Source organism: Silene latifolia, chromosome 10 (assembly GCF_048544455.1).
Source record: "Silene latifolia isolate original U9 population chromosome 10, ASM4854445v1, whole genome shotgun sequence".
NCBI classification, from domain to species: Eukaryota; Viridiplantae; Streptophyta; class Magnoliopsida; order Caryophyllales; family Caryophyllaceae; genus Silene; species Silene latifolia.
Genome location: NC_133535.1, coordinates 35,495,739 through 35,509,189, shown reverse-complemented (window position 1 = coordinate 35,509,189; position 13,451 = coordinate 35,495,739). Strand labels below are relative to the sequence as shown.

General features: G+C 40.8%; 1 protein-coding gene across 1 annotated transcript; it reads left to right on the top strand.

Annotated features, from left to right (window-relative positions):
* Nucleotides 1-552: 552 nt before the first annotated feature.
* On the top strand, nt 553-5,966 carry LOC141607431 (uncharacterized). The gene is made up of 5 exons (XM_074426780.1): nt 553-1,366; nt 1,925-2,923; nt 3,007-3,453; nt 4,333-5,434; nt 5,606-5,966. The coding sequence occupies exons 1-5, from the start codon at nt 553-555 to the stop codon at nt 5,964-5,966; spliced, it is 3,723 nt and encodes a 1,240-aa protein (XP_074282881.1).
* Nucleotides 5,967-13,451: the final 7,485 nt, after the last annotated feature.

Genomic DNA, 13,451 nt, shown 5'->3' with positions numbered 1-13,451 from the left:
CCCTTTTTATTTACTTGTTGTTATTATTGTTACAATTGTTCTAAGTACTCTTTTAATTTCACTATTGCAAAACCCATCTTCTCTTGGGTTCGATCCCTAGCTTGCTATTATACTAGTTTATAATTAGTGCTAATTAGTGTGTTTAGTGGTATATAAATTGTTAATTTGGCCGTCTTTAAGTGCGACATTTTAGGCGTGTCAAATTTTGGCGCCGTTGCCGGGGAAGGTAACGGTTTTGCTAGTGTTTGTTATTTGTGTTTTTTAGGATAGTTGTGTTAGTAGTCTTTGTTTCTTGTTGATAGTGTCTTGTTCTTTACTTTTGTGAACTTTTTGATTGTGTGCTCTTGTGTAGAATTGTTTATGGTCAATACTAGGAATTCAAGTGAACCACTTTTTCCATTCAATCCGGAGATTCAAAGATCACTTGCTTGGATAGGAGGAGGTATTAGAAGAGACAACCCGGTTATTGAATAAATTGATCCCGGTTTTCAACAAGACCAAAGAGAAGATAACAACATCCCTTTTGAACAACCCATACCCATTCAAATCATCATGGAGGAACAACCAAATGGTGATGGAGAGAGGCCACCGAGGCCTAGAACCATTAAGGAACTTACCGCCCCGGATCTCACACAAGTGCCCTTGTGTATCTCCTTTCCGGCCTTGGCGGAAAATGCCACCTTTGAGTTGAAGTCCGGGCTAATTCACCAATTGCCCCAATTCCATGGGCTTAGCACGGAAGATCCCAACAAGCATCTCAACAAGTTTCATGTTGTTTGCTCAAGCATGAAGCCTAATGGGGTTACCGATGAGCAACTTCAACTAAGGGCCTTCCCTTTCTCACTCAAGGACGTGGCAAATGATTGGCTTTATTATCTCCCTACCGGGAGCATCACCACTTGGAATCAAATGAAGAGGGCTTTCTTAGAAAAGTATTTTCCCGCTAGTCTCTCATCTCAATTGAAGAAAGAAATAAGTAATGTTGAGCAATTGGATGGAGAGAACTTGTATGAGTATTGGGAGAGGTTTAAACAACTTCTTGCTAGTTGCCCATACCATGGGTATACCGACCACGACCTTCTCTTGAACTTTTGTGGTGGTTTACTTGAGGATGATGCTAGGATGATTAAAGCCGCCACCCAAGGTGGAATTGAATATATGTCGGTCCAAGAAGCAAATGAGTTGATTGAAAGGTTGGTAGGAAGCTCTAGGAATTTTGGGAGGAGAATTAAGAAGACAAGTGGAACATTCTCTTCAAGGCAAGGTTCAAACCATATGGAGGAGAAAGTTGACTTTATCACTAATTTGGTGAAGGAACTTACAAAAGGTGGTGGGAGTACTTCTCATGTGAAATTTTGTGGTCTTTGTAATGACCCAACTCATCCCACCGATGGGTGTCCATCTTTGCAAACGGAGGAAGCAATTGAAGCGGTGAAGGCTATTGGTTTTAGGAAGTTTGACCCCTATTCTAACACTTACAATGAAGGTTGGAAATCTCATCCAAATATGGGGTGGGGTGGAAACCAAAATCAAAACCAAAATCAAAATCAAAAAGGGGCATCAAACTCTTCATTTCAAAAGCCAAATCAAAGCCAAAACCAATCTCAAAATTCCTTGGAAGAAATGATGAAAACACTTACCATGAATCAAATGGCAATGCAACAAAATACCAAGGAATTTCAAACCGCCGTGCTTCAACAAAACCGACTCACCGACTCTAGGTTTGTTAACCTTGAGACCCAAGTTGGTCAAATCCTCACTACACTCAATTCCCAACCCAACCAAGGAGGGAGTCTCCCTTCTCACACCATTCCTCCACCGAACAAGGAACAAGAAAAAGCGGTCTCTTTGAGGAATGGTAGAGAGTTAGAAGAGGCACCCAAAGCTCCTAAGAAGACAAGACCACTTCCTATTGTTCATGAAGTGGAAGATGTGGTTGAAGATGAAATTGAAGTGGTAGTGGAACAAGGGGAAGCATCTTCACCCCAACAAGTAAGGGTACATGAACCTCTTCCGGAATATGAGCCACAAGCTCCATTTCCAAGTGCTTTGAATGATACAAGGATAGTTGACAAGAAGACTTCAAGCCTTTATGATATCTTTCGTAAAGTAGAGGTAAACATTCCTCTTCTTGATCTTCTTAGTAGTGTACCCAAGCATGCAAAATTTTTTAAAGAATTGTGCACTACTAAGAGGACCAACAAGGCTAAGAGCATGAAAAAGGTAAGGGCTAGTGAACATGTGTCGGCAATGTTTCAAAAACGGTTGCCACAAAAATGTAGTGACCCGGGCATGTTCACCATCCCTTGTAAAATTGGTGATTTGGATTGTCAACATGCTATGCTTGATTTAGGTGCATCCATTAATGTCTTGCCCAACTACCTTTATGAGTCACTTAAGTTAGGACCTTTGAAACCGACTCGTACGGTCATTTCTTTGGCCGATAGGTCCAATATCTATCCTAAAGGGGTTGTGGAGGATGTCTTGGTGAAGGTGGGGGGAATGCTTTTCCCCGCCGACTTCTATGTGATTGAAATGGAACCCGAGAAAGGCTCCATTCCCATTCTATTGGGAAGGCCTTTCATGAGAACTTCTAACACCAAGATTGATGTATCTAGTGGCCGCCTCACAATGGAATTTGAGGGGGAAAAGATTGAGTATAGCATACATGAGGCCATGAAATACCCATCCGAGACTTCATCTTTGTGTTTTCTTGAAATTTTTGAGCCAATTGTGCAAACCGTGTATGAATTGTGCAAAGTTGATCCATTAAATGTTGTTTTGACTAATGGATTGGTTGGAGAAGATACGGGGTATGCTTTGTCTTGTGATGTGCAGGAAACAATCAAGGACTTAGAGAAAAATCCCCCAATGGAAGAATGGGAAGAAAAGGAAGAAACCCGGACTAGAGAGAACTCGCACCGTGCGAGTTCGGGGATGGGAAACTCGCACCGTGCGAGTTATGCCCTGTCCAGGAAATTTTCTTCCTTTCTTCCAAATTGTTAGAAGAGCTACCAAAGGAGAAACCTGTTCTCTCTATTGTCAAGCCTCCTACTGTTGAATTGAAGCCCTTACCAAGCCACTTGAAGTATGCATTTCTAGGAAATGAAGAAACTTTACCGGTAATTATTTCAAGCAAGCTTACTAAGGAGCAAGAAGAGGCTCTCATCCGAGTTCTTAAGCAACACAAGGAAGCAATTGGGTGGACAATGGCCGACATCAAAGGCATTAGTCCCACCTTATGCATGCACCGAATTCTTCTTGAAGATGAAGCAAAGCCCGTTAGACAACCACAAAGACGTTTGAATCCTCCAATGATGGATGTTGTGAAGAAGGAGGTACTCAAGCTCCTTCATGTAGGTATGATCTATCCTATATCCGATAGTCAATGGGTTAGTCCAACCCAAGTTGTCCCAAAGAAATCTGTGCTAACGGTAGTCGAGAATGATGAAGGTGTTTTGACCCCCACTCGAGTTCAAAATGGGTGGAGGGTATGTATCGACTACCGTAGGCTCAATGCCGTGACCCGAAAAGATCATTTCCCGCTTCCCTTCATGGATCAAATGTTGGAGAGGTTAGCGGGAAAGGCCTTGTATTGCTTTTTGGATGGCTACTCGGGGTATTTTCAAATCCCAATCGCACCCGAGGACCAAACAAAAACAACCTTCACATGCCCCTTTGGCACGTTTGCCTATAGAAAGATGCCCTTTGGCCTTTGCAATGCCCCGGGGACGTTCCAAAGGTGTATGATGAGTATCTTTTCGGACCATGTTGAGGACTTTATTGAGGTATTCATGGATGATTTCACCGTCCATGGTCAATCTTTTGAGGATTGTTTGAGTCATCTTACTTGGGTCTTAAAGAGGTGTATTGATACCAATCTCGTTCTCAACCATGAGAAATGTCATTTCATGGTTGATGAAGGAATAGTCTTGGGACATGTTGTTTCCTCTAGGGGAATTGAGGTTGATAAGGCAAAGGTCGATACCATTCGCACCTTGCCTTATCCTACTAATGTGCGTGAAGTGAGGTCTTTCCTAGGTCACGCCGGGTTCTACCGGCGTTTCATTAAGGATTTCTCCAAGATCGCCGCTCCTCTATGCAAGCTACTTCAAAAGGATTGTGAATTTGTCATGAGTGAAGAATGCAAGGGAGCTTTTGATATGCTCAAGGAGAAGCTTATTTCGGCACCTATAATTCAACCTCCCAATTGGAATGAACCGTTTGAGATCATGTCGGATGCAAGCAATTATGCCCTTGGCGCGGTACTTGGCCAAAGGGTGGGAAGAGCACCTCATGTTATTCAATATGCATCGACAATGATGAATGAAGCTCAAAGGAACTATACAACTACCGAGAAAGAATTTCTTGCGGTGGTGTTTGCCTTAGAGAAATTCCGATCTTATATTCTTGGAGCCAAGGTCATCATCTTCACGGATCATGCCGCTTTGAGGCATCTTGTCTCGAAGAAAGAATCCAAGCCCCGCTTGATGAGATGGGTACTACTCTTGAGTGAGTTTGACGTTGAACTCAAGGACAAGAAAGGCTCCACCAACACGGTGGCGGATCATCTTAGTAGAATCATCCAAGAAGACTCCTTGGTACCACAAAGCTCAATAAAGGAGACCTTCCCGGATGAAGCCCTTCTTGCCTTGATGTCTACCGAACCTTGGTACGCACATATCGTGAATTACTTGGTCTTGGGCAAATTTCCACCGGGTTTGACTCGACATCAAAAAGACAAAATCAAGAGTGATTCCAAGTACTATGTGTGGGATGATCCTTATTTGTGGAAATTATGTGCCGATCAAGTGATAAGGAGGGTGTGTGCGGACACCGAAATCATGTCAATTCTCCGGTTTAGTCACGAATATGCTTGTGGCGGGCATTTTGGAGCCAAGAAAACGGTTAGAAAGGTGTTGGATAGCGGTTTCTTTTGGCCCACACTATTCCGAGATGCTCATGCCATAGTGAAGACTTGTGATAGATGCCAAAGAGTTGGTAATATTTCAAAAAGAGGAGAAATGCCCCAAACACCCATGATCTATTGTGAAATATTTGATGTGTGGGGTATTGACTTCATGGGACCATTTCCCGCCTCTTGTGGTAATGTTTATATACTTTTGGCGGTGGATTATGTCTCCAAGTGGGTGGAGGCTAAGGCCACCAAGACCGATGATGCAAAGGTGGTTGGAGAATTCATCAAAACCAACATCTTTTCTCGGTTTGGTTTTCCAAAAGCTTTGATAAGCGACCGGGGCACTCACTTTTGCAACAAAGCCATTGGTGCTCTTCTCAAAAAGTATGGGGTACTTCATAAGGTCTCAACCGCCTATCACCCTCAAACCAACGGTCAAGCCGAGGTTTCTAATAGGGAGATTAAGGCTATTCTTGAGAAGACGGTGAATCCCGACCGCAAGGATTGGAGCTTGAGGTTAGATGATGCCTTGTGGGCCTATCGCACGGCTTACAAAACGCCAATCGGGATGTCACCTTACCGCTTACTTTTTGGGAAATCATGTCATCTACCCGTGGAGGTTGAGCATCGAGCTTATTGGGCGGTCAAGTCGTTCAATTTGCAATTGGATGAAGCGGGTCTTCATAGGAAACTTCAATTACAAGAGTTGGAAGAAATCCGGAATGATGCTTATGAGAATGCTTCCATTTACAAGGCAAGAACAAGAGCATGGCATGACAATATGATTTCAAGAAGAGTGTTTCAAGTGGGAGAGAAAGTCTTACTTTTCCAAAATCGACTTAGACTTTTCTCCGGTAAATTGAGGTCTAGGTGGATGGGACCATATGAAGTGGTTCGTGTCTTCCCACATGGAGCAATTGAAATCAAATGTTTGAAGACCGGGAAAGTTTTGAAAGTGAATGGGCAAAGGTTAAAGCATTATTATGAAGGAATCAAAGTGGGTGAAGTGGAAACACTCCATCTTGTTGATCCAATTTACTCAAATTGATGAAAGTGCAACTTTGTCGAGCCATCGACGTTAAATAAACGGCAAAAGTTTGTAAATATTTCTTTCCCTTGCATATTTAAATTCCGCATTGCATTGTTTATATTGCATTTGTCATGTTGCATTGTTTATATTGCATTTTGCATGTTTAAATTCCTTACATCCTTTACTTCTTGCATAATAAATTAAATCATTCGCATTTTCATTAACGTTTTTGGCATATTCGAATGGTTTAATGTGTGATTTAGTGTTAGGATATCAACTCAAGGGCATACGTGAAGAAAGGAAGGAAGAATGATGGGTAAAAGGATTGGCTAAAGTGAAGAATTAAGCAACAAAAAATCAACATACAGCAGCAAAGTCGCACGGTGCGACTTTCTTGAAGCCCAAACTCGCACCGTGCGAGTTTCTGGGATTCTGCGGATTTCTTCTAATTTTCGCACGATTTCTTCACTTATTCTTCCCCAATTCATTCAACATTCAACCTCTCTCTTCCTCACTAACCCTAAACACCCAAAATCCACCATCAAAATCCTTCTCAAATCACCCAAATCAATCAATTTACCTTCAAGTTTCATCAACTTTCATCTCCCAACATCGATTTGGGCAAGGTAAATTGCAAAAATCCGAGGAATCACCATCATTTTCGAGCTAGGGTTTGGAAAAGTTGAAGAAGTGGAAGATTTAGGTTTGCAAATTGGTTTTAAGGGACGATTTTGAGCAATTTGGGTTAGCATTCTTCACCAAACAACCCAAGCAAGGATCAAAGGGAGGTATAACACCTTATTCTTCTCCTTGTCAATTCTAGCTACTAAAATTCGAATTTGTGCTCTATCAATTCGAAATTTAGTTGTGTTTTTGTGTTGTTATCGTCCTTAAAACAACCATTTTAACTAGTGAGGTGTTCTTTTCTAGCAAATAGCTAATTAGCACAACAAATTTTGTAGTGCATATTAGGTGTTTGATCAATTGCCTCACCCAAAATTTTGTTCAAAAATTGTGTTTTTCTGAGATTCTACTTGTTCTATAATGGGAAAAGGAAAAGAAACCGCAGCTTCCTCCTCGAAAGGATCCAAGGGAGCCGCGGATTATGATGAAAGTGAGTATTCGGGAAAGGAGGGCCTCCGAGACAAGGCCCTCTCAACTTGGAGAAAGTTTGCCGCGGTGTCTACCGTGGCACAAACCAAATTTCTTGATGAGAACCTTCTTATCGAGTTGGGAATGCTTCCCATAACTCGTATGCTACTAGAAAAAGTTGGGCTTGAGGCCTATATTCATGTTGCCGCACCCACCCGAAGGGGTGTCACCTATGAGTTTTTGTCATCGTTGGAAAAAGTAAAATTGGGGAGGGACAAGGTCCCGGGAATCAAATTCCGGGCATGCCGCCTCACCCATACATTGTCATATGATGAGGTTCGTGAGGCCTTACATATCACCAAGGCCCCCGTGAAGGAAAAACTTGATAAAGCATTAATGAGTACTTTTTGGAACGAAATGACGGGTGACTTACGCCACGGGAACTCAAAGAACACCACCATACCCAACCCGGTCCTACGCCTCCTTAGCCGTCACATCAACACAAATTTCTTGGTCATGACCGAACCCACCAAAATGCAATACAATCAAATACAAACTCTTTGGTCAATGACCCCGGAAGGGAGGGGAGTGCCGGATTGGGTGGAATTGTTTGTGAGTGGGTGCCTTGACTTGCAAAAGAACCCCAAGGGTACCATTTATATTGGTGGTATGATCGACTTAATCGTGCAAAAGACGGGTGTGTCATTTCCACCCAATGCTTACCCTCTTGATGGTAGTGGTCTCATAGACTATCATTACTTGAAGCACTCAAAAATGATTGAGGTGGTTGACAAGACCGCTCCCTTGGTCATTTGGTGCATGGGTGGACTAAATTCTAAGCACTACATGTATTTACCCCGTCCCTCCGACTCACCACCTTTGGGTTGGGGGAGTGCGAAAGATTTCTTCATGCCCCCCGATGATGATTTTGTGTACCTTTGGGTTGATAGAGCCCAAGTAGTTGAACCGGAAGAGGACGAGGGAGGAGAGCAACCGCAAGTAGGGGGGGCTCTAACTTTTGGTGACATGCCTCATAGTGATGCACCATTTGATGAACCCATGCCTAATGCCCCCTATGATGAGCCACATTTCACTCCTCCCCATATGCAACAACAACAACAACCACAATATCCTTTTTCGGGCCACCAATTCGACTACCCGGGTTTTCAATCATGGCAAACCAACATTACCAACCGAGTCTCAAGCATTGAATCTACCCTCTCACAAATGCAACTCACGGAGAATGCTCGGTGGGGAATCACCGAAAACCGCTACCACCATTATCAAGAAGATTTGGATGAGTTGCGTTATACTTCAAATGCAACTTTTGATATGGTGGCCGCGATGAACGCTCAATTCATGCAACAATTCCCCACCCAATACCAAGGGTATAGTGCGACTCGGGTTGCGGAAACAAACGCCGAAAGGGCTAGGATGATAAGTAGAAGAGAAGCAAGAAGAAGAGGAGGACCTCCCGACTTTGGAGGTGCCTCAAGCTCACACTCTTGAGTGAGTTTAGGTGTAGTGTTTACCTCACACTTTGGAGACAAAGTGAAGATTTAAGTGTGGGGTGGACATGAGTTGATATCATGTAAATTTTGTGATATATTTCAATTCCATGCATTGTATTTCAATTCAAAAAAAAAAAAAAAAAAAAAAACAGAAAAACGAAAAGAAAAAGAAAGAAAAGAAAACCCGGCTAGGATGAAAACCCGAAAGGGCATCCTAGGCAAAAATGGGAAAGTGGCCGAAGCCGGAGTGAAAACCCGAAAGGGCGCTCCGGGCAAAATGAAGAAAAGAGTGCGAGCCACGAGAGTAGAAGTGAGGAAAATGCTAAACCGAAAACCCGCAAGGGCGGGCGGTTTAGGCAAAATGAGAGATTTAGGCAAAATGAAAAATGATTGAAACTCTCAAGTCTTATCACATATTTTTACTACTTCCTACATGGCGTTGGTGACATAAGTGGAGGTGTCAAAGAAGGTTGGAAGGGTAGGTTAGAAGTGTGCCAAGGCTAGGAGGGGGGTGTGGAAGCTTACTTTGTTACTAGTGCTTGGCATACTTGAAGCATGGGATTGTGGTGACTTGTATTATCTTTGTTGGAAAGTTGTGTTTTGATTGATGAGTTGTTGTGAATTGTTGAAGAATGGAGGTGTTTGAGGTTGCCAAATTGATTGGAAGGAGAAGCTTTAGTGACCATGGTAGCCTTGTATTACTAAGTGGAGTGATAAGGGGGAGTAATAAGGAGGAAGTGTTGAGTTTTGGGAATGATGTATTGGTGAAATTGGTGGACTTAGGACCATCTTAGTTGAGGGATGACATAAGGAAGGGGCGTGAGAGAAGAGAGGTTCATATTGGTGGTTTTTGGGTCACTTAGTCATTTATTGGAGCTATGAAGGAAAGTGACCATGAGCTTAGTTGAGGGATGATATAAGAAGGAAGAAGTGAGGTGAAGAGAGGGGATTAGGAGTGCCCATACTTCTTGGCCTAGGTGGTGAGTAGTTTTATTCTAGTTTGCTCGGGACGAGCAAAGGGCTAAGTGTGGGGTGTTTGATGAGCTCCCATTTCTACTACTTATTGGCACTATTTTGAGCTCATTTGGTGACATTTAGGGGTGGTTTGTGACGATTTTTACATTGTTTGACCAATTCCGAGTGCTTTGCCATTTAGCATGGTTCAAGTGGAGATCAAGAAGCCAATAGATAGAAGAGGAATGTCCAAGGAAAAGCCAAGGATAGGCTTGAAGAAACGCACCAAAGAGGCCTTCCAAAGGAGCAAAGGAATCAAGAAAGAAAGGCGGACTACGGAACAGAGCAAACTCGCACCGTGCGAGTTTTCCGGTTCAGAACTCGCACGGTGCGATTTTTCTGGGTTTGACAGTTTTGATTAGCGTTTGTATTACGGGCCTGTCTTTTGTTAAGCCCATAAGTTTTAGGTTACGGGATGTTATAAATACATTGTTTTGCAATTAGGTTTGGATCATCTTGTCACTTTTATTAATCAAGTTTGTAATTTGGGAATTTCATCTTTAAATTGGGTATTAGATTTAATTATGGAGAACTAATCTCCAATCTTAATCCGGGTCAAGGCTTAAACTTTGGTTGTAAGATCCTTTAATCCTTCTTTAATTTTAATTATCATTGTTAATCCTTTTGTGTTTATTGATTGAATTTTGGAATCCTTGTTTATGTTGAGTAATTAAGTGTGATTTCCTTGTTGCTTAATTAATCAAGTTCCTTAATTTATTGTTGTTGAGATTATTAAGTGTGATTTCCTTGTAATCTCATATTTGCAACACCTTGTTATTAAGTTAATGAATGTGATTTCTTCTTGGGTTAATTAGCAAGTAAAGGATTAACTTGTAATTGGGCATTAATTGTGATTTCATTGTGTCTAATTACCCCTATTGAATCTCTTGTGCTCATATCTTCTTATTAATTTGTCCAATGTATGTGATTTCTACTTGGTAGAATTGATAAGTTGGGTTATTTGATTAAGTGTGATTTCCTTGTCATTTGGCCATTATTAAGGAGATTTAGAAGATTTATCTTCACAATAGGGTGATAATATATAATTGAAGGACTAATTGAAGGATTTTGTCAACTAAAGTGCCTAGCTTTGAGTCGGGTTAAGTCTTCCCTAATATTGATTAATTTCCATCTTAAATTCTTGGTTGTTTGCTTGTTCTACACTCTTGTTTGAATTCCCTTGCTTTGGTTACAATTGAAAACTCAACTCAAACCCCCCCCCCCCTTTTTATTTACTTGTTGTTATTATTGTTACAATTGTTCTAAGTACTCTTTTAATTTCACTATTGCAAAACCCATCTTCTCTTGGGTTCGATCCCTAGCTTGCTATTATACTAGTTTATAATTAGTGCTAATTAGTGTGTTTAGTGGTATATAAATTGTTAATTTGGCCGTCTTTAAGTGCGACATTTTAGGCGTGTCAGATACCAATTGTTGAGTTTATGGATTCAAGTACCTAAGAGGGGGAGAGGGTGAATTAGGTACTATTTAAAAAATTATAACTTCAACTTTATTGAATTAAAGTGAGTTACAAGAGCAAAAGAGATGAGAGGATACTTTGAATAATATTGAAAGATTGAACAAGTATCACTATGAATGTTTGCTGAAGTATGAAAGCAACAATCGTTCTGACTGTATCAATTTGTCTCAGTTTGTGGAATATTACTGCAGACCAAATGCGACAGTATGATGAACTGTTACTTCTAAGTTTAAGCGAAACAAAACAAACAAACAAAGTAAATAAGCAGCGGAAATAAAGTAAACACTTGAACACGAGATTTTTGAATTGGTTCGGCAAGAAACTCAAGTGCCTACGTCCAATCTACCTTTTTATTACTTTCCTTTAGTGATCTACTCCGAAAACTAAAAGACCCTTGTAATAAAAGACGCCAACCTACTCCGGTTGCAAAGCTAGTACAAGAACTACTCCGTTCTTATGACAAGCTAACTCGCAATCTACTCCGATTGCCAACTCACAACCTACTCCGGTTGTCAAGAGTAAAAGACTACTCCGTCCTAAACTCTACTAACACACTTAAAATGTAAAGGATCAAGTTTCCACTAACACATTCTTAACAAAGAATAGAGGTGGACAACTTTTACAAGATCAACACTTTTAAGCAAGAGAGTTTAGTATAGAAAAGCAACAGTAGCCACGACTGTAGAAACTGGAGATACTTGAAGACTTTTAAACGATTTTGCAAAGACACGGTTTTAAACTCTTAAAACAATTTGCAAAGTTGGAAAAATTAAATCAGAAAAGTCTTGAGGATTTAATGAAGGAGGGACTCGGTATTTATAGAGGAGGTGAGTGAAGGGGGTTGCTAGGGTTTTGAAGGGTCAAAGACCTTACATGTGAGGGGCAATAGCAACCACCTAAAAACTTGCACCAAAAAGGAGTCTTTTGCAAAGATAAGAATAGAGAAAGAAGGTTTGAAAGATAACCTTAAATGCTCATGCAAAATCAGAAAACAAAGGATGTGAGACAAGTCACATGATGACAAGTTAACACAAATATGGCAAAAAGCAACTTTTGTTTTCTTAAAAACCAAAGGATTGAATTTGCATAAAGAGGAAACATTTGAATAATTCAAACCATTCTTTATTGAATACTACCTCCTTAATAAAAATCAGATTTTTATCTTTGAGAAATGATAATCACGTGAAAGCTTTTAAAAGATAAAAGAGACTTCAAGTTTCTCGAGTTGTGGCATAATTCAAACAGCTGTTTGCGTGTGAAAGCAACAGTCGTCTGGACTGTTTCTATTACTCTAATATACTCTACTTTCTTGCTTGTACATTAGATGACACTTGACTAAATACAATGGGATTAATAACAATTTCAACACTTCTTAATCCAAGCTTGATTACATCATTAATCCTGAAAAGGTAAACTAAGATAACACAAATCAAATGGCCATGTTATCATCAACATAAGGAACCCAACAGATACACTCAGGAATATAGTTATGGACTTGGAAGATTGCCTTGGAAGAGAGAAACATCGGTTGTGCTAAACTCAGGAATATAGTTATGGACTTGGAAGATTGCCTTCAGAACTTCAATGATAAGATCCTCCAGCTTATGGAAGAGAACAAAATTCTTCTGAATGAACGAAATATTGCTCGTGCATCTTTTGCTAGTGCGGAGGCCAGAGTCAAGGGTGTCAAGCAGAAGTTTGAACATGATGTTCAAGATATTGTTAGTAAATTGAACGAGTCCAGTGGTCTGGTGGAGAAGCTTCAAACTGAGTGTGAGGCTGTTAGTAACAAGCTTCGGGTTATCTCAGATGTAGAGGAAAAATGTACTCAAATGACCAGGGATTTATTGTCTGATTTTACTATGATGGAAGCAGCATTAAAAGATCCCGCTTTGGAAAATAGGGATCTTATAGATGAACTAAAACCAGGCAATCTCAGCCTAAAGGGATTGTTAAATGGCAGTATCAATGAAACTACCACGCTTACAAATGAGCTTGACACTTTAAAAGGAACTATGGTAAGCTTGCAGGACGAGATGTCTTTTCTGAGGGGCTTAAGAGACCAACATGATATCCAGATATTGGATTTGAACCGTCGATTAAGGGACGAGAGACCAGAAGTTGGCGCAACTTTACCAACTAAACAAGGCATCGGAGGAAAAATTTACGAGTTCGAATTTGATTCTTTGGAAACGCATGGACTTCTTATAGCCATGGATGTTGTACAGACTGTTGTAGTGAAGCAAGATAAGCTCTATGTTGAGGAGCTATTTTGGCAAATTGAGTACTCCAACAACAACGACCTTGAAGAAACTAACAAAAATAATCTTGACCAGACTTCCCGACTAAGCAACCGCCTCTCCGGAAAACAAAACTTTCTTTGCAGAAAATTCTAGCCTTGTTATC

What these genes read in the sequence shown, in the direction of transcription:
- LOC141607431 (XM_074426780.1), top strand. Translation starts at nt 553, where the DNA reads ATGGAGGAACAACCAAATGGTGATGGAGAGAGGCCACCGAGGCCTAGA. An exon ending in TGTGAAATTTTGTGGTCTTT is followed by an intron (nt 1,367 to 1,924) that starts GTAATGACCCAA and finishes TTGTTCATGAAG; the next exon opens with TGGAAGATGTGGTTGAAGAT. An exon ending in GACTAGAGAGAACTCGCACC is followed by an intron (nt 2,924 to 3,006) that starts GTGCGAGTTCGG and finishes CCAAATTGTTAG; the next exon opens with AAGAGCTACCAAAGGAGAAA.